General features: G+C 49.6%; 1 protein-coding gene across 2 annotated transcripts in view; it reads left to right on the top strand.

Moving 5' to 3' along the window:
• Positions 1–19,462, top strand: part of ABHD17C (abhydrolase domain containing 17C, depalmitoylase) — a 30,802-nt gene extending 11,340 nt beyond the window's left edge. Inside the window, exons 2-4 of one of the 2 annotated variants that reach the window (XM_074317800.1) lie at positions 14,452–14,631; positions 16,446–16,534; positions 18,006–18,145. In XM_074317800.1, coding sequence (XP_074173901.1) covers positions 14,452–14,631; positions 16,446–16,491 — 226 coding nt within the window. In that variant the 3' untranslated portion in view covers positions 16,492–16,534; positions 18,006–18,145. Of the gene's footprint in view, positions 1–14,451; positions 14,632–16,445; positions 16,535–18,005 lie in introns of both variants that reach the window. The other variant, XM_019743494.2, reaches the window with a different exon arrangement.
• The last annotated feature ends 1,966 nt before the right edge of the window (positions 19,463–21,428 follow it).

Consider the following 21,428-nt stretch of genomic DNA (forward strand, 5'->3'; position numbering starts at 1 on the left):
TCGTTAAAGATACTGTATTTGGCAACCAAAATCATTTCCCCATTGTATTGGAGGAGGAATGGAAGGGGTGGTTTGGCTGATGCATCAAATCTGGAAGTCTGGGATCTACTGAGTCTAACCCACACTTGATTCAAGGATTTCTTTATTCTTTATTTTTTTAAAAAAATGTTCCAGCATCAAGTACAAATTTTGCTTCATTGTCATGTTAGGTTCTTGGTACACATTCATGACCCGATGTTAATTAAGTAATGTGCCTGGGTTTTTCGTTTGTTGTACTAATGTAATAAGCATGCCAAACCTTTCCCTTACAAGTTAGGGACATGATCACAACTCACCTGTAACCACTGGCCCCACCCCGCACCTCCGTCCGATCCCCAGGTAACCACCACCTGACTCCCCAGTTTGTCTTTGCCGATAATTCCGTTGTTACCAATAGCCGTTTAGTTGCCATGCGTGAGTGAACTAAGAAGGGAATTAAGATGTGAACAGCAGCAGTCCAGTCCGTCTAAGGAGGACGGGTTTTCTTCTGTTTAGCTCAACTCTATGTCCTGTGCTTTTCTCTCCTTGGCCCCAAGTCTTGTTGTCACCTAACACCTGTCATGTATTTTGCAAACCGCTGTCAGGTAAGCGCCAGAGGGCAGAGGTGGCAGGCATGTCCTTCCTGCCTGAACTCCCCACAGCATCGAACAGCAGGTAATGTCAGTTGGACTGCATTGAATGCTGCTTGTACCTCATCCCCCCTTTTGCAGGCTAACTCTCCCCAGTGTTTTGGACCGTGCCTTGTGGGAGATGTCTGCAAACCTTTCCCCATGCCGGTCCTCCCCTCTGAACGCCTTCTTGTTCAGCGACATTTCTGAGACAGGCCAGGGTTGCGATGGGACGATGTGTCCCCGTGGCCTGAACTCGCCAGGTAACACGGCTTACCTGAGCGGCACCTGTTTGTTACACGGGTGCGTCTGTGAAAGCACTGGACCCAGCAGAGTGATAGGCGTGTATGTATGTGGTGAGAAAGGGTTCATTCACTGAGAGTTCATTAAAAAAAAATACTTCCCTAATTATTTCTCCATGTTCAGAGAGTCTTTCAAATGACATTTATTTCTAGCTTTTCGTGCATGTTTTTTCCTCCCTAGCCAGAGGCCAGTGGGCCATTGTGGGGGGGGAGAATCAAAGCTTTGGTACCTCTCCTTCTTACCTGCTTCCTCAGCCGTTGGACGGGTGTGAGACTTGCGCTGCTTGTTATGCATTTTCGCACTTTCATGTTTGCCACTTTCCCTTCGATATAATAAGAGCAAAAGGCATTTACACAGTGGTCCTAACGTCCCTAAGCGGCAGCTGACGCCTTCTTCAGAGCAGTCCGGGTTGAGGCCCAGTCGGACACCCCACCTTCTCCCCTGGTTCCTAAGGATCTGGGTGTCTGGACAGGGTCCCAAAACGGCTGCAAGGAAATAGTCAGGCGACTTCACCAGCACTGCTGAGGGAGCGTGGCGCTGGTCTCACTGCACGCGGCTGTTCCCCCGGGTGTCAGGACACTGACCTCCTGGGAAAGCACGGCCGCTCGGGAGTCAGACGTGGCCTGTGGGAACGTTCTTACGGGGCCCATCAGAATCCTGCCTCATTTAAACCTTTTGATCCGTTTTAAGACCCTCCCCTCAAGTTCATTTTTTTCTTCTTTTTCTCCCCAGGAACTGTTGGCAAATCAGGTCTCTCGCTAGCGTGTCGTTGAATCTTTTTAAAAACCAGCTTTGAAGCGGTACAGTCTCTTCTTGGAATTGCAAGCCGCAGGCCTGGCTGCCCTTATTACTATCCCGCCTTGATTGGCAGATCCGATTCTTTGATGTAAGGCCTGTAAATTAGCATCTGGTGACGGGGAGGACGCCGCCTGCAGCACGTAGCGTCCCTTTGCTTCAGCCGGAGACGGGGCTGATGTGTGAAGGGCAGAAAGAGGTGCCGAGAGCAGGGACGGGACAGCGTGGCGAATCGCTTCCTGCGTGTCGTTTCCTCCCACAGTGAACAGCTGGTGAAATGCGGGGTAGAAAGCACCCTCCTTCTTTTACAGAACGAGGGACCTTGGGGCGCTCGCGCGTGGAGACTGTGTCTCAGTAAACACAGTGAGGTGGGGCACTAGGCAGCGAGTTGCGCCTCTGTGCTGGGGAGCGATGGAGGCGTGACGAGAGGTGAATGACATTTTCATGGCAGAAGTTACCATTTGTACTCCAATCACACAGGCATCGGGTAAGAAAGTAACAGAAGAGATTGTGACTAAATGCAGTAGTCACCCCTCTTCCTCCTGCACCCCGCACCCAGGAGTAACTTTAGGCAGTATTTACTGACTTTCTGCTACGAAACACGAGGATTTTTCTCATTTTTCCAATCCCGCTGGCTTCCTTTGGCTATTTTCGGTGTTTAACAGTTATCTGGGGGTCGCCGCTGGCAGGTCGGGGAATTTTACGTACTACACTTGCTTACTTGTCCTGCCGCCAACGTGGCGGACATCTGGACTCCGTTCCCCCTCCTCCACCCTCAGCTCCCACTTTGTCAGCTCGGCTCTTACGACAGTGTCATGACATGGTCCCTTCCCACAGTCCTCGCTCAGTGTGGCTTCTGTCACACCCACCTCCTGGGCTGCCTTCTTGGTCTCTCATAGTCTCTGTCTCTTTGTCCAGTTTGTTCGACATCCTGGGAGGTCTCCCCCACTTGATTTTCCAGCCTCTGAGTTCCATTTCTATTTTAGCCATCAGTTTTCACCCGTGGGGTCATTCGTACTGGTTGCTTCCTTTTTCCATAGCATTCTGAACGTCCGGGGCTTTTCCCAGCCAGACAGACGTGTTGAGTCGGCTTAACTGTTCGCGAGCCCGGTGGTACTACTGAAATGCAGCTGGTGTTTTGACTCCCTGGGGTTCTCAGGGGTTCCATTCACGCAGGAGGCAGGCGAGTGGCTCGTGTGTGTCAGGCGCTGCTCTGAGATGGGGGTGGGGGGGGTCCACGGTCTGACTCGAGCCTCCTGACTTCAGAGTGGCCCGGTATGTGACTTTCAACACCAAAACTTATAACAGGTTGTGATGAAATATTTCTATTATTTTAGACCCTTTCCCACCCCAAACAGCATCCTGTGTTGTCTGCACTGGAGCAGAGGTGTTGCCTACAAGCTCGGAGCGGAGGGGCCTGTCTGTGGGTACTGGATGCCCCCTCCCTCCCTGAGGTGTCTGGAGAGCTGTCCTTTTTCTTTTCATCAAAAATTATTTTTGTTGTGGGCGGGTTTCAAGGAGGGTAGAGTAGAGAAACATGCCTTTACTTGGCCAGTTTTTATTGCAAGTCTCATGATGCGTCTTTTAAGTCGTGCAGCTCCCAAGCAGCATTTCCTTGTTAGCTTAGTTATGTAACCGCTGCTACAGTGTTTTTCTATTCTGGTTTCTTGGAGAGTAACCAGAGTCAAGCAGTCAAAGAACTTCACGGGAAAGGCACAGAGGGGATATCCCGTCCCTAATAGCACTGTTGTCCTGTGGGGGGGTTTCATGCAGAAGAGTGGGTGCCCACTGGGATCGGGGGTTCTAGGTGAATTGGGGACACGAAACCCAAGCAACCCAAACTTGCCCCCAGTGCTTACCCGACCTCTACAGACACATTACTCTGTGGTTCCTAAGAATTAGCAGAGCCCTGGAATAGAGGCTACGTGCCGTCTCTTCTTCCTCAGACATCCCCGGAGAAGGGTGGGCAGCAGCACATCTGGCAGCCTGACACGTCCCGCTCCATGCTCTTAGCAGGCCCCGAGAGCTGCTGTTCTCTGCACTCTCACTGTCATGTTCTAGGTCAGCGTCAGTGCACATTTGGTGTTTTCAATGTCAAGGTGATGGTGATGATGATTGTGTGATTATTTCACCTGATGTTCTCATCATTCTCTTTACCTAGTCGGTCATGGTGGTTTTGATGTCTCCTTAATTCAGGACTTGCATAGAAAAGTTTTTTTCTTTTGTTTTGTTGTTTTTGTTTTTTATTTTTCTGTGTTTTTTTCTTTTTTTTTTAATTTCAAGGACTGTCGTCCTGTTTTGATTAGTTGCTTCTATTTCTGTTGTTATTATTTTCATGGTGGTCAAAGAATGTGTCTTGGCTTTATTTACTTTGATTCCTAAGACTGGCCTTTTTTAGAACGTATGCAACCTTTTTGTATGTCTCAGGGTTTTCCTCAGATTGCCTATTCTTTCAGTCGGTGTACAGTCACCTGGTATTAGGAGTTGACATAAGTTCTGTCAGAGGTCACATGTGGCCCTGTGCAAACCTTGGCATCCAAGACAGAGAGAAGAAACATTCCATTTCAGGTGCAAGATCAAAATAGTACTGACTTGTTTGAAGACGGCCTAGTGGAATGAGGGATGCTTCTTAGGAAGACTTGGCTCCGGTGTCGTCTCCGAGTCTCTGAACAGCTCGCCTTTAGTCCTTTCTCCTCCAGGAGGAGAGAGATCTGAACCTTTAGTGAGACTCAGAGCTGCTGGCTCTTTAGAGATTTGGGGCAGTTAACCTGCGAGGGTGTGGTGTAGTGTCTGGGCACTCGAGAAATTGGAGCTGAGAAGTGCAAGCCATCTGGGTGTTTGGCAGGTGGCACCGTAGGTGGAGGAAGCCCTCCGTGCCTCAGCTAACTAGCCTTTCTTTCCTGGATGGCTTGAATAGTCCGCATTCGTCTGTTAGAATGGTGTCCTAACAGCATTCTTGAAATATTAGAATACAATCAGTTTCCAAAAATAGAGACAGTTTTCCTGCGGTAGCTGGGCAAGTGCTGGGTGAGAGAAGGCAGGGAAAGAGCACGTGTGAGAACCGTGGTCCAAGGTGCATTATTCTCGGATGTGCACAGTAGGTCTGAGTCTCCCCGGGGTCCCTGGAGCCAGTGACGGGCCTGGCCACATGTGTGCTGGTTTCTGGTGCTTCATCATTTAAAGTGTGGGGGTCGGGGAAGGGCTGGGTGACATGCTTAAGTACCTCCCTGAAGGGGTGGGGTTGTCACCCCTGCCCTCGCCACTAAGGACCAGTGTGGCTGCTGCCACCCGTCCCTGGCTCAGTGGCGGCGTGGCGATGAGCATCTGATGTGAGTTAAGAGCCAGGCTCTGCCACCTGCCAGCTTCGTGGCCTTGACTCATTCACCCAGCTGCCCAATCTTTAGTTCGAAGGAACTGATGCTAGCACCTTGCAGGTGGGTGCTAGGAGTTGAGATAAGGTTTGCAGAGGTGTCATCCTGGCACAGGCTGTCCCGGTCCTGCCATGTCCTCATGCTGGACAAGAGCCGGACTGGAGTGAGCCCCTGGCGTTCGGCAGTGCGGCTGTTACGAGGCCCCCAGTGGGTGCTGGTGTCCCGGGAGCTGCTCGCGTAAGGGCTGTCGTGCCAGGCAGGTGCGACCTTGACCTTCCCTGCAGTGAGCACCTCTGGTCTGGCCTGAGCTGATCTCCTGGTGGGGCCGAGCCTGCCGGGAACGTGACGGTGCCCCGACAGGTGCTGGAGGAGGCTCACCCGGGCCTAACCCATTCCCTCGCTTGGCAGATGAGAAATCCAGCGGCAGGGAGGTCACCGTGGGGCCAACGTCCCCGCGTCCCCACCGTTCAGGGCCTGCAGGCATTCCGAAGGGACCTTACAGTCAGGATGAGCGGTCTATGGGCTCGGGGTCCTGGATCTCCCGTTCTCAGTGCATCCAAGTAACAGCCACAAAACCAGGTAAACAGCTATTCCTTGGGCCCTTCCTGCTGAATAAAATTGAACATGTTTTAGAAGCCAAAAGGCATCTTTTTGTGAGTAATCGAATTAAATCTCTAGAAGCACTGAATTTCTAAGAGTTTGTAGAAGAGCCTCAGCACCGTGAAACAAATGAGCAAGACGTTAAAACCAGGCCTTCTTATTTTAGAATGAAAACCGCCTGCACCATCAGACTGTTAGGCTAGAAGCCCCCACAAGGGGAAACCCAAACCTCCCTTGTTCATTCTTGGGCCCTTAGCTCCTGGCACCATCGACCTAGCAGATACTGGGTGACCAGGAGGCAAAAAGTGTGCTGTCTCTGGCTCTGGCTCTGGGAGGCCCCAGAGAGAAAGCCCAGGCCACGTGTGTACGTAACCGGCAGGGCAAGCAAAGCTCAGCTGAGGTGTTTATTATGTAACGCTTGGTGCAAATATTCGCTTTATGAGAATGTGTGAGCTTGCTTATAAATCTTGCTTCGTGCCAAGGAAGTAGTGCGTTTGAAATCGTAATAAAATCGTAATGTTTCTGTAAGCATTTTGGCCAAACTGTTCCACGGTGTTTTAAACCTGAGGAATGCTAATAGTTTGTAGAAGAGGGTGAAACAGGCTTCTGGGTTTCAGAACAAAAACGCATGCAAACAGAGCTATGGTATTGAAAGCATTCGCTAATGCTTTATAGAAGATGGTTATATCATTCTGATTTCTTTTGAGATTCGAGTGGAAAAAAAACAATTCTTGCCTGATTGAAAATCTGTAGTCAGAACGCTTCCAAGTTGCCGTGGCTTGACGGGAACTCTCAAACATGGTGTGTTAGAAGTGATCCTGTAGGAACCTTCCAGGGCTGAGAAGGGGACTTGAAAGGCTAAAAGGTGTCTAGGAAGGACTTTAGAGACTCGTTTCTGGTCCATTGGGCTTCGGGAGAGCAGAGAACCCAGCCAGGGAGGGCGGTTTGCCAGAGTCCCGAGCTTTCATAAGGACAAAACAGCTTCGTCTCACAATGAAAACCTGGGTCTGCCTCCATCCCTGTTTGAAATTTCATTGGCATGTGAAGTCCTTCCATTTCCAAAGTGCTTTCAATAGGAGACATGCAGCGTTTCACATCCTGCCAAAGAAAAGCCAGGAGCACAACAGGAAACATGTAAGACGCAGAGGTCGAGTATGGATTGACAGGTGGTAAAAAGCATGGGACTGTCTTGTTACTTCAGAGCACGTGTTGTTACAGACTTGCGTTGTCTGCAAAGGAACAGACTGTGACTCTGTCTCTCTGTCCCTGGTTATGGTAGGCTCCGAAGCCTGGGTTAGGAAGTCGTCGTAACTGGTCCCGGTGAAGTGCGGGAAGGGAGGGCGGCTCGTGGCTGTTTCTGAATGGTCAGTGTCACGGTCCTGTCAGTGACTACATGAAGGCTTCCTGTTGACAGGAAATAGCAAGGCGGCATTTGCTGTGTTATGTTTATGTGCTACATAGTACTTCAGTTAAGATACAATGTTGAAGCTGCCCCGACCTTATTTTAGACGGACTTGGAAAAGGAAACAAAGGTGGGGGGGGAGGTTAGACCTGAGTCATACAGGCACCGTCTGCTCCTTGGGGTCACGGAGGCTGGATGTGGCACGTGTGGTCCCAACCCCTGTGCTTGACAGACGAGGGGTGATCTTTTAGAATGCAGACGACCTTGAGTGTTCAGATATGGAAACTGGAATTCTGTTCAGGTGCAAGGTGCCCCTCAGAGAAAGCCGTCAGTCTGTCTGCGCCGGCCTCGCTGGCTTCCTTCTGTGAGGTTCCTGAGGGAATCCTGGCATCTCCAGCAGAGAAGGACGACGGGCAGGATTACTGTGTTGTCCTAAGGAGCAGTTCTTTGTTTTGCTTTGCAAAAAAATCTAGGCGAGGTGCAGAGATAATGGAGAACATAGCAAGGTCTTGGGTACAGAGAGGTCACGACTCTATGTCTAAATAAAATAGAGTCGTCAGCTCCCCTCAGAGACAGATCATGAGTGGAATATTCTACCAGGTTTGTAAAAAGTGTTCGTGCTATGCTTGTCTTTACCATCTTTTTTCTTTATGTTACTGGGAACTTGTAACGCTTTTGGATTGTAGAGAGTTTATAATTTAACCCCCCCACCCCCGCAATTTTGCTGTTTGTTACTGTTTTATTTATGATTTATTATTTTTTATTTTTTTTTAATAGTAAAGTCTTACGTTGAATTCAGGAGAGCTGGGATTTTTCCTTTGTGCTTGTTAACAAGGAAACAATTTGTACAAGTCAGACTTGAAGAGAGTTGTTCACTTTTTTCCTTCTTTTTATTCTCATAAAATACACCGTAAAATGTACCGTGGGACCCATTTTGAAGTGTGCGGTTCCGCGGCGCTGAGCACACTCACGAGACGGTGCGACCGTCACCTGCGTCGTCTCCGGAACTTTGCGTCGTAAACTCTGTCTGTGTGACACAGAACGTTCACTTTTAGAGCACGAGTTACGTCTGGAATGTTCAGGTTGGTGCTCGGGACACGCTCATTTCTAATCACTTCACCTTTGAGTTAAAGGGCGTGATAATTAAGGTTATGGGGCAGCTGCACCCCAGCCTTGGTAGGTCGGAGCCCCATTTTACACCTGAGAGCAGGGGAGCCGCCGTGCCCCAGACTCAGCACAGACAGGTGTGGTTCTGAGCCGTGCGGCACCCTCCACACATACCTGAGGGGTGCTTTCCTGAGCTGGGTGCGGATTCACAGGACTGATACTTTCTGCCCCCGTTTAGCTCCCAGCCCGGAGCTGGCATATACTTAGAGCAGCCTTCACGAGTCTGAGATGAGTCGATAACCTCTCTCAACGCTCTGCTTCCTTATCTACAAAGCAGAGTCATCCATCTGTGTGAGCGGGAGCGACCCCTGCGTCCCTGGACGTGCTTTGTGTCCATAACTGAGGCTCTGAGCTGCTCCTTTTGCAGAGGAGGAAGGGGAGCGGGAGGCTGTGGACGCAGAATGAACCAAGGAACGCAAGTCAGACAGACACAAGACAGGCGCCAGGAGGGGATTAGACCCAAGAGAAAGACCTTCTTCACTGGCTCTGCCCAAGGGGACTGTTTATTTAACAGACTTGCAGTCTGCGTGTACGCAACCACGTTCAAGGGGATACACAGCCAGAGTTGGGCAGTTTTCACATGGGGGTGTCATCTTGTGTCCAGGGGCCACGTTCAGACATGAAAGCAGGAAAGCAGCCTAGAAAGGGGGTGCGGGGGGGACTGTCTGTGGGCTTCACTCATTACCTCATTTAATTCTCACCGGCAAGACTTACACTCCTTTATGGCCGAGGAAACGGGGCTAAAGAGAGCTGAGGGGATGGGTGCCAGGCAGAGCCGGGGCTCTGACCTGGGTGGTCTGGCTCCAAAGCTCCCTCTTGTTTTCACCTTCTCTGCAAAGCTCCACGCCCCGTCCCTGCCCCGACCTCCACGCTCTCCTGACCTCAGACTCTGAGTTGCTTACAAAAGACTAGTTTTCGCCCGGCTTCAGGAGAGCGGGGTCTGCACTCCACCCGGTCAGACTCCAGGAGCCCGTGCCTGGGGTGCGGGGCCTGGCGTGGGGTGCCAGGCCTGGCGTGGGGTGCAGGGCCTGGCGTGGGGTGCAGGGCCTGGCGTGGGGTGCCAGGGCTCAGATCCACCTCCCCTCGTGGCTCTGCTTCCCTTTGCAGGGATTCTCACGGAGGTCCTTTCCATGTGGTGACAAAGGTGACGTGCCCCAGGTTCAGCAGAAGCAGGCACAGACGTCCTAGGAAGACGGGGATTGGGATTGACTGTTTTGGGAGCAGCCTTGCTTGTTCCGGAAGCCATCGCTCTGTCGGCGGGGATCCAGAACTCCCTGGCCACGTGTCACACCTGTGGCTTCAGGGCCGGGAGGTACACAGATGGCCGAGCAGACAGAGGCTCAGGAATGCTCTCCGTCCCCAGAGTGCGGCCATCCCAGAGGCCAGTGGGCATCTCAGCAGCGGCAGAGCAGGGACTAAAGTGGCCTGTGGGGTTGCATTCCCAGGTCTACACTCGTTGGCTGGCAAGTGACACTTGGCAGGGCCGTCACCGATCACAGAGGCGTCCTGTGTACTACAGCCATTGTAAGACCACAACTAACAATGAGATAAAATAACTAGAAATTGGATTCTTGGGTTTCTAGTTCTAAGAAGTAACTTTCAGCCTTGGCAACTGAGTGGATGATTAAATTTGATGGTGAAAGTTTTCCCCCATCACAGCAATTTCATGATCTCATGGCATTGACTGTGTGTCTTGGGTGTGAATTGGGGAGACCCTTTCAGGCTTTGCTTTGGTCAGGTTCTGTCTTTCTGTGTCTTTGGTGTGGACAGAAGTGATATTTAGTAAATGGCTTTTGTCAGGTGCTAGATGTGTCACATAAGCCAGCTCGTGTCATCCTCTCAAAAGCTGGAGGGTAGGTGGTATTTTAAGCCTTTCATAGGTTGTTTGGGCAGCTGCAGGGGGTGGGCAACATTTTCTGGCTTTTCCAACATGTTAGATAATTAGAGAAGGCCTCAGTTATCAGAGTCTCAGTTATCATTACAATAATTTCATGCATAATCTTAGTCAAACAAGCTTGAGCAAATTATCCTATTCTAATTGTCACAGACCTAAAGAGCGTTGACTTTATATTCTTTAGGACTCTAACTATTCCGCTGAATGATGACTTCTTAACGATGAAAATTGTCATGCCAGGTCTTGTTTATTTTTGCGTTGACACAGAAAGAGTGCTGTAGGAGTCGGAAACAGTCTGTGTGACACAGAGAATTAAGTTGTTTGGAGGGTGGGTTTAGACCTGACACAGAAAGCTCTGTCCTGCACCACCATTTGGAAGGACATTTCAAACCTCTGAGGTAGAATGAAAGCTCCTGCGTGAGGGAGGATGGTGCTTTACAAAAATGAGGTAACGTGTGTCTTGATATGTTTTGAAATAAATGAGTAAATTGAAGAAAGCCTGGGTTGGCCGGGCGTGCGGGTGACCACACCGAGCCTCTGTCTGTCACCTTCTCCTGGAAGGCATGTGTTGTCCTGCACGTTCTGTTATTGTCTAGGAGTCTGTTTAAGAAAAGGACATGTGAGCTTTCTGTTCACTGGCTTAGGTGTTGTCCTGTTCAGCTCCCGGGACCTGGGCTGTGTGGTCTGTCCCAGGGCCTCTGCCAGTAGGCGGACTCCTGCAGCTCCCGGCCTGGCTCCTTCCAGCTGCTTCCGCGGTCGGCTGGCAGCAGTTAGGACGAGGAGCATTCAGGAGCTGGTCTGTCTGTCCGGCTCGGACATCAAACCATTTCAGGAACATTTTCTTATAGTGAACCCTGAGGGCTGGGCTTTTCTGTGCCTTCCTGGGTGTTCCGCCATCACCTGAAACTCTGTCTCTACTCAAACTAAACTCACTTTCTAACAAAACAAACAGTTCCGAACACGTATGCTCTCCTCCCCACTCCCCTGTTTGTGCCCGTTTTCCCAGCCCTTCTCTGTACAGTGACCTTCCACGCTGCCCTTCCCCCCACCAGCAGCACACACAGATCCCAGCAACTCCAAACACTTCTTATCTAACCATCGTCTTCCTTCCCGTCGCCACAAGTTGTCGCCCGTCTGCAGCACCCCCTCCGATCCTGTGGGCACTCCCGTGGCGGGTCCGTGGCTTCCCAACGTAAAGCCGCCGCCCAGCCGCCAGCCTCCGTTCCCCGTCCTCTGATGCTCTCTCCCATCCTTAGCGGTGGCTTCCCACTGTCCCTCTGCGCGTGGGTCCTCACGTCCCGGCTCCGTTGCCATCATTCCCTTCACTCTGCTTGGGTAAACTTACTGGCCATAATATTCATTTTGCCTAAACTTATACGTGGTGTTATTTCTCACGCTGCATCTCATCTCCTTCTTTATTTCCCCCAAAGACTCATAGTTTATTCCCATTAGATTTAATGTTACTGCTTCAAGCGAAGGAGGCTACTTTTAGTGTTGCCTGTGGGACATTTAACTTTGTAGCCAGTGTGGCGAGCATACCTTGAACGTGCTCAGGTTGTTACGCCTTCCAGAAGTGATCTTGTTTATAAATGTCCCTTTTAGCCAAATGCCCGTGGTCAGAAAAAAAAGACACAAATAGCTGACGTCTCTGACGTTTAAGTTTTTAATTTCCTATAACAGCGCTCAGTCAATAGATACTTGAGTGTGTGTTTCCTTTGCTTTGCCTGGGAATCAGTGACCCACAGAAATCTGTGTGGGACCCATCAGTGTAACAGCAGAAAGAGTCTAAAGCTACAACAGTGTATTTTAACAAAGGGAAACGAGGTGCGTTTCAGGTGGTGGCTGCTTTTTTATCTTCTTCGTAACTAAAACGGAAGGCACGTGTGTGTGAAGCTTTGGTGACAATGTGGAGAAATGACTTACGACGACCATACCTGCGGCCGCAGTTCCAAAAGGCCAGGGTGCTGTGCAGGCCACATCTGCGCACCTGCTTCCCTTCCCTACAGACCCTTGAATGCCGAGGCCTTGCTCTCAAGTTCCTTAGGGTTTCTCAATCCCCTCAGGCCTCAACTTCCATTAACATTCACGTGCCCTTGTGTGTTTGTCTTGGTCCTGTGTCTACAGCTATTTCCACTACGAATTCTGCCCTGAAACATTGAAAATATTGACTTCAAAGTTGGTGGCGCTGGGCCAAGCCTGCTTCTTCTAAAGATGAATGGAAATGCTCAGGACACAGGACAAAGTCAAGGCCCAAGAACTTAAACAGGATGCGGGGTGTCTTGGGGGAGGCCCAGCTCGTTCGGGTTTGTAGTCAGAAAAGAAAGCCTTACATGGAAATGAAAACAAACAGGTTTTGCCTCATCGGGATGGGACGTCATTCCCGTGGGACGCCATCGGGGGCGGGGGGCACGTGTCACCTCCACTCCTGCTCCTGCCACTGGTGCTGCTGGCGCGTCCTCGGCGGCTGCAGGGAGCTCCTGGGGGCTTGTCCTTGGTGCTGAGTGGGACCGAAACCTACATTGGTCATGTCCGCCTGAGCCCAGCATAGCTTGTGACTTCAGGAAGATGGCAGACATTTGGATGGGTTGGGAGCAGAAAGTGGAGGTTCTCCACGGCTGACCACACATCGTGTCGCCTGTTGTAGAGAGGCTGTGCGGGGTCCCGGCGCCCCCCGGCAGCACCAGGAGACTTTGGTTCCTTGTGTCGTGTTGTGAGGAAGTCTTACGTAATAAACACATTAGCATGGACTAAATATTATTGTCATCCCCGGTGGACTGACTCATTTTTGCTGGTTTGCAGATGAGAATCTGTTCCTCTCTAGATCCCCAAAGAAGATTTAAACTTCCAGTGGGTTTTCTATCCATTGGGAAGATGGCAGGGTGTGCGATGGTGAATTTGTTCAAAACCAGCCTTTGGCTAGAATCCCATTCCATTCAAAGCGAGGAATGCCTCCAGTGTGCTGATCCCCGGAAGGGAAGGACCATGCGTAGACGGGGTGGTTGGCGAAGTGTGTGAAGGACCCCAGAATTGTCTGTGTGATGGGGAGGTGAGGTGTTTACAAAGCAGTGAGGGGCCAAACTGCAGGGCAGAGGTTCCCTTGGAGGGAAAAGAAAAGGTTGGAACAGTCACGTGGGGCCACACTGTGGCGTGTCATCCAAGGGCATGGACTTTCATCCCCAGGTTAATGACTTGCAGGGTGGGTTGGAGTCCGGAGTGACATGGGTGGGGCAGCTTCTGCAGATAGAGCAGGGGAGAAGGCAGGTCTGGGAGAGGAGAGGAAATGGAGAGAAGGGGAGGGGGGAGAGGGGGGAGAAGGGGGGTGGGAGAGGAGAGGCGGGGTGAGGAGAGGAGAGGAGAGGCTAGATGTGGGGACGGAGTTCTGCCCTGGGAAGAAGGGAGACACGGGCAGGAAGCTGGGAAGTGCATGCATTAGCACGAGTCAGAGGGCGGCCATGGATGGAAAGCAGGCCAGCCGCCAGGAACGGGACACCCTCAGCGACCACGGATACACAGGAACCAGAAGGACAGGGCAGAACTGGTGGGGGTGTGTTGTCACCCTGCTGGTGACGCACATCAGCGCTCTCCTCAGCCGTGCACACGTATCCCACACGTCTGGGACGTCTTCCGTGGTGTGTGGAAGGCACTTACGTCCGTGGTGAACACACCCGGGAGCGTGTGGCCTGCCTGCCACGTGACCCTTTACCAGCCTGAAAATTGGGAGAGAATGGATTCAGAGACCACTGATGAAGACTTGGGAGGGTTTAGCCCGAGAAGAGGCTACGGAAAATATAGTTACCTTCAAATTAATCACCTCGCAGCCCCTCTTCCACTGCAGGTTAATATCTGTCATGTTATTAAAGCCTCACTCGAAGGGCTCATTACAGTATTAGGATTTGCCAAGCACGTTTTTGTTTTTACGTCAGAAGTACATTTAGGATTATCAAAGAAACCGCAAAGAGGGAGAAAGAGGAAAGAAAATGACCTTGTAAATTCTGAATGAAATTCATAGTGCACTTACTGAGTTCACTGTCCAGAAAACACACGTCCTGCTCATTATTTTTGCAAACTGTTGTACGAGATGGCATCTCAGTCACGTGATCCTGAGCTGGGCCCCTGCCATGTTTCTGTGACGTTCACATTCGCTTTAAGCTAAGGTGGAGAAATGAGGTGATGGGTTTTTAAACTGTGGGAGTTTTGTGAGTTTAAGATAGTGTGGGTTTTGTCTTTTTCTTCCATTCTTTGCTAACGGCACGCAACCTCTGACCTCTGCAGGTACGGCGTGAGTCCTGAGAACATTATTCTGTACGGTCAGAGCATTGGAACCGTCCCCACCGTAGACCTGGCCTCCCGGTACGAGTGTGCGGCGGTCATTCTCCACTCGCCCCTCATGTCCGGCTTGCGTGTGGCTTTTCCCGATACCAGGAAAACGTACTGTTTCGATGCTTTCCCCAGGTAAGCCCCCAGCGGGACAACAGGCCTCCGTGACCTGACACCATTAACTGGGGGCGTCTGATAAATGTTTACTGAACGCAGCCACCCATCACACGTGTGCGTGTGCCTCAGGGCACGTGGAGGTGAGGGTGACACGCACACACCAGCAGGTAACATTGTCCTGTGGTCCTGACTCATTTGTAAGAATCAACCAGGTGACCTGTGAGGACGTTGCCCGTGCCCATATCCAGGCTTCGCTGAGTCAGCGGTACATGCCGGATGCAAAGTAGCCACATACAGGAAGGAACTTCCAGTTCACTGTTCCTTCATTCGTGCAGATGGACGTGCGTGGCTGAACCACGAAGAGCTAGTGCAGACAGAGTGTGTGACACGGCAGTTAGAAGGGTCCACACTCAGTGGGCACTGCAAGTGTCCACAGCTGTGAAACCTCTCCTCTGTCAGCCGGACAGGACAGCATAGCTGAGGGCAAGGTGCAGTGAGCTTCTCACAAGCCAGGGAATAACACAGGCACAGTGGGAGGAAAGCACCCCCGCAGCCCCAGACCCCTGAGAACCACTCATTTCACCTGCTCTCCTGCTTTGGCCGGAAGACCTCCCCCCCTGCAGAGGGGTCGCACCCCCCATGGGCAGCGTGGGACCCCGAGCCCATGCCAGCCCAGCCCGTTTTCTAGACAGTGGGTGAGAGGACTGTAGATATAGAAGAACAGGCACAGTGGGTCCTCGGATACCTCTGTTGGAGAATGCTCCCCGTGGTTTTTCTAATCCAAGTCGAGGACAGCATGTTTGATAAAAACTCGGCCCCTGAAACTTTTCCCCTGGTGCGTGGCTAACACGCTCTCAGGCTGTTCCACAGCAGGCCCGGCCGGCTCACGTGATCATTTGTGTAGAAAAGGCGGAAATAATGGACAGTTTTACGACTTTCATTGACCCACTAATGGCTGTCATCTGCTATTGCTAGGGAGGAAAAAAGAACCCCATTTGGTTACATAAACCTCTGTCACGTAGCCTCTCTCGATTCATTAGAAGAAACCCTTCCTGTAACACATTGGTGAACCTCAGCTCCGGGCAGTTTGTACCAGGATTCAGTGGAATTCAGCGTCTTGGGAAAGTTGAGGAGCTGCAGGTTTCCAGTGGTGTGGCAGGAATACCAAGCGGGCTGGTGGGCGTCTCCAAATGGCCTTGTTTGTGCTGAATGGGCAACGAGAGGCCAATTTGTTGAAAGGGAGATAGTTAGCGTGTTTGTGGGAGGCCAGGCGAGGAGTTACCCTGGCAACAAAATGAATGGGTTTTTTCCTGACTCTTAAATGAGCGTATACCTGAAAACACAGCCATGCCCACTAACTGTGGCTTCTTAATGAATAGGAAACCAGCAACTAATCTTTACTGGGTGTGTCTGATACCCCAGGCATTTGGCTAAACCTTATCTCAGGCTGGGAAACAGCCTCAAGAACTTGGTCGAGTTACAGGGCTCTTAAAGGTTAGGAAACTGAGGCTTAGAGAGAGTTCAGCATTTTGCTTAATGCAAGTTGGTGCTGGAGACAGCCAGAGAAGGCCACGCCTTCTGTTCAATCCCCTGGAGTATTCGTATGACAGATTCCAAATGGCGAAGTCACACTGACTTTTGTCATCGATGGAATCTGGTAAATGTTTTCTAATCGCGTCTACTGCTACCAAATGCATTGCAAAATTGTCTCTGTGTTCCTTTCTTCGTAAAGGTGGGTCCCTTCCCATTTCCTTTTAGTATTAAGACAATAAAGGAGTGCTGAAGATTCTTTGGCTTGGCAGTTTATTTTCTTTTACCTGCTTTCCATTTAGAATCAGACGGTGGCATTTAACTTCCGATACACCCTCCAGACTGTAGAGCTTCTTCTAAACCGCAGAGTGGATGGAGCACAGCCCCTTCTGTCAGTAAATATCTTTTTAATGGAATATAATTGGACTTGCATTCTTACAAGAAGAAGTCACTTTAGAATGAAATGCAGGGGGGAAGCAGGCTTGTAAACAAGATTCCCAATCTGCAAAACTGGGTGTCGCCTCCATGGCTGTGATCTTTGCAAATGACAGGCCTGCTGAGGTTTTGCCGTCTTCCTGGACATCTTGAAGTGGTTGGTGGCTTCCTGGGTTGTTCAGAGAGGCTGTGGAGGCCCCTGGGGTGTGGGAGTGAGGTCCCACCTCTGCGTTATCTCCACAACCTCATGCCTGCTGTTTAATCAGCTCTGAGCTACAGTTCCCTCCTTGGTTAAACAGAGATGGCTTTCTCATTGTGTCTCGCTGATGAGTAAATGAGGTCTTGTATGCAAAGGGCAAAGCTCCTGCCTGAGGTAAGTGTTTAACAAATGTGAACTGTTCCTTTTAACAGAAAGGTCCCTACAGAGAATACCCTCTCACCAGTTCACGCCCTTTTGTCACTGTGACCAAAGACGGAGAGAGAGGGACTGGGGCAGGCGGACAGGTGGGTGGGAGACGGCCCTCTCTTGGTCGGCTCTGAGGTTAAATGACCTTCCTCGGAGAAGTCGCCCACACACCCAACCCAGCAAGGCTTCGAGTGTCTTGAATTCCTTTTGGGGAAATGTTTTTAGAGGCTGTGGCACATTCTTTTGAAGATCCTCAAATATTCCTCCTTTGAGGACAGATTGGATTTTTGTAAACAGTCAGAAATTACTCAGAACCGAGTGTAGGCATTACATTAACTTTTCAAGCTAAGTGGCCCAGTGTTTCTTTTTTATCAAACGTGAGGCATTAGCTCTTAGTGTGCAGTGTGGTTTGCGAGGGCCGTGTTGGTTGAGCATGAAGCAGAGTCCTGAAAACCTAAGGGCTGGGGATCAAAGGAAACGTTCGTTCAGACATGCTGAGTTCTGGCCTGTTTGTTGTTTTTAAAATCCTCTCTCAAATAAAGGAATGCAGCGGAAATGTGAGCTACTGGATGGTTAGTCTGATGGCTCTCAGGAGCTCCGTTTTTTAATACTACTCTTTAACAAAACACAGTGGCCAAAGGCAGTGTGGTTTTCTCGTTTGGGCCCTGGGACAGAAAAAGGACATCGGGGGAAAACGGCTACAATCCACATACAGTCTGGAGTTGAGTTACTAGCGCTGCACTGACGTCTTTGTTTTGACAAAGGTACCGAGACGATGTCCAGCGCTGACCTTAGGGAGACAGGTTAGGGGCGCAGAGGAACGCTGTACCATCTTTGCACCTTTCCTGTAAATCCAAAAGTATTCCAAAATGAAAAGTTGAGTTTTTAAAAAACGAAATTAGTCGGACAATGAGAGAGGGGCAGTCCCTTGCTTGTGGACACGGATTCAGTTACTTGTGACGTTGTCGGAGCATTAACTAAAGGAGACCTTTTTCTCCCCCTCCCCCTTTTCTGTTTGCAGCATTGACAAGATATCTAAAGTCACCTCTCCTGTGTTGGTCATTCATGGGACAGAGGATGAGGTCATCGATTTCTCCCACGGCCTGGCCATGTACGAGCGCTGTCCCCGAGCCGTGGAGCCCCTGTGGGTGGAAGGGGCCGGGCATAACGACATAGAGCTTTATGCACAATACCTAGAAAGACTAAAACAGTTCATATCTCACGAACTTCCTAATTCCTGAAGACAACTTGATTTTACCTCATTTACTGTGAACACAAGAGTCCTCTGTTTTGCACACGCTTTAACTGGATAGTGGTAATGGCACGTGGACCACAGGACGTGCCGGCCTGTTGGGCGTGCTCATCAAATAGTCTTGTATCTAGAGGTTTTCTACTCATTCACACACCCCGTTACACCGAACTATTGTGATTTCCAGCTTCATTACCTTTCAGGACTGGGACTGAGAGCTGACGGTGGGGCCAGGCCTCTCGTGCTGTAGAAAGGATGGTCCCATCTGGGTCTCCACCTTACCCATCACTGAGGATTCAGTCCTGCAGGACACCACCCTCCCTCCCCCAATGTTCTCAGTATTTGACAGCAGTCCTTTCAGCCCCTAGATTCATTGGGTCTGCCCCTTTGTGAAGCTGTCATAGACTAACTGGAAAACTATGGTGATGAAAATTCCTTTGTTAACTTTTGTCAACATGCCATTCCTCCCCACAGACAGATCATTGGAAGGGTAATTTACTGGAACTGTCATAAACAGCTTCATCCACTGGAACCACAGAATATAACTGGAATATTCTTCAACAAAAGGAAACTGGGTTTTTTTTAAGTGTAAATTTATTACTAGTCAACAGAGTTTTCATATTTTGATTGTCTGGTTGATCTAACAAAGAGCCTAGCCGACTTCGCTTCTGTCAAGTCTGCCTTATAGGCTTTTTTAAAGTCCTGTACATAGTTGCAATTACATTGTGCATAGATTCTTAATGGGTAGTTGTCTTTTGTCAGGATACAATGAACTGCAGATTCCTTGTTTGTAATGTAAATGATTGGATACATTTTGTTAATATGTTTTTATTCCTATGTTTTGCTATTAAAAATTTTATAACATTTGCAGGACAAAAAAAAAAATTCCAAGTTTATGCTTTGAAGAATTTATGTAATTAAAATTTCACTGAACTAATCTTTTTAGTTTAGCAGTTATTTGGGTGTTGACACTGGAGTTGCATCAAATAAGCCTCAGAAATGTTAAGATGCTTAAAATGACTACACTGCTTGTATTGGTTGGGATTTGGGTTTGGAGGTTTTCTTGGTTTTATTTAAAAGAATTTTTTTTTTTTTCAAATTTAAAAGCCTTAAATGTACTGTAAGCCTCAGATCATTGTACAGCTGGATTGCAGCCGATGCCGGTTTGTGTACTGTTGCTTGGATGCGGCTCAGCGGCTGGTCATGGAATAAAGGATGCATGGTCAGGATGTGTGGCTCGTGCAGTTTTTCCTTCATCTGTCCATCAAAGAAAACAGCAAATACGAAAACAATGTTTTGTCTTGATTTAAGAGGAAACCCTTGGGGCTTAACACACTTTACCACCTTTCTGAAGGTGTATGCTGTTGTTCGGCAAGAGACCTTAGATTGCTTTTGGAATAAGCCATGATATAAAACAGGCAGCGGGAAAGGGCAGATGGAACCCATATCAAGTAGGCAATGGATTCTGGGATGTGGACCAATCTTCCAATGACAAACAACTAACATACTGAAAAAATGGAAACATCTTCTGAAACGGATGCATGAGCTGGTAAGGAAATAGACTATGGGCGCCCACGCCAAGTAGGTAAGAACCATGGGGAAGAGGTACATTGCAACCTGTTTTTTCTTGGAAGGAATTTACTGGGCCAGGTTAACCTGAGCATTGGGTTCCCATCGATTGGAGCTCAGGGGACAGTGGAGGAAACCTGGAGCACCCTCCACAAAGGGGAGATTAATTGGAAACAGGCCTCTTTTAGGGGAAAATCATACTATTTCTCGATGGACATAGAAAACATTTGATGGAATCCCATGTCCCATTCATGATTAAAAACTAAACAAAACTCTTATAAAACCAGGAATAGAAGGAAACATGTATAGAGATTATCTCCAAACAAGCGTTGCAGTGAGTGGTTAAACAACAGAATTATTCCATTTTAAATTGAGAATTAGCTGTAGTACCCACTACCCTCACTTCTGGTCAGAATTCCACAAAAGACCCTTGCAAATGCAGTAGGGTAAAAAAAAAAAAAATGAAAACCGTATATAAGACACGGGGGGAAAAGGGCTACGTTCTAAAACTGGATTGTTGTGGTGGCACAACTCACTAAACTTACCAGAAAATCATTCAAATGTGCACTTAAAAGGGGGTGGATTTTACGATATGTAGATTATACCCTCATAAAATTATTTTAAATGAAATACAAAATAAATGAAACAATTTTATTCCCAGAGTGTGATGGTCTGTGTAGAACACCTGAAAGTATTGTAAACAAACCCAAAAGGCACTGGACAGAAAAAGGTAAACAGTTTGCAAACCGTGGAGATGCTGCCTCTAGCAAAGACCAAAGGGGTCCTCCCCCGAGACCGAGGTGAGGCCTTTTTTTTTTTTAAGATTTTATTGGGGAAGGGGAACAGGACTTTATTGGGGAACAGTGTGTACTTCCAGGCCTTTTTTCCAAGTCAAGTTGTTATCCTTTCAATCTTAGTTGTGGGGGGCACAGCTCAGCTCCAGGTCCAGTTGCCGTTGCTAGTTGCAGGGGGCGCAGCCCACCATCCCTTGCGGGAGTCGAACCGGCAACCTTGTGGTTGAGAGGACGCGCTCCAACCAACTGAGACATCTGGGAGCTCAGCGGCAGCTCAGCTCAAGGTGCTGTGTTCAATCTTAGTTGCAGAGGGGCGCAGCCCACCATCCCTTGTGGGACTCGAGGAGTTGAACCGGCAACCTTGTGGTTGAGAGCCCACTGGCCCATGTGGGAATCGAACCCGCAGCCTTCTGAGTTAGGAGCATGGAGCTCTAACTGCCTGAGCCACCGGGCTGGCCCGAGGCCATTTTTTATACGGCAAGTTCCCTCCCAGGTTCCCAGGAAGGCCTACTTCACATAAACGAGGTGTCCAAAGTGAACGGTGCTGACCGTCCAAACCGAGCAGTCTTCATCGGTAGACATTCCGGTTCTGGTCAGTTGTTACGGGGGCACTTCCGACTGGAATGGGCACGGGCACCGGAAGTGAGGGGCAGGGCGCCGGAAGTGAGGCTCGCGGGAAAGGTGAGAGTTCAGTCAGAGGTTCTTCCCGGTACCCGGCGTATTCGCGAGGAGCTCTTGTCACCAGATGACCGCTAGACTCTCATTATTTACAAAATTTGGGACCTCGGTTGACCACGGGGAATCCATCTCAGCAGGTAAATTCCTTCTCGGG

This window comes from Rhinolophus sinicus, linkage group LG13 (genome assembly GCF_036562045.2).
Source record: "Rhinolophus sinicus isolate RSC01 linkage group LG13, ASM3656204v1, whole genome shotgun sequence".
Lineage (NCBI taxonomy): Eukaryota > Metazoa > Chordata > Mammalia > Chiroptera > Rhinolophidae > Rhinolophus > Rhinolophus sinicus.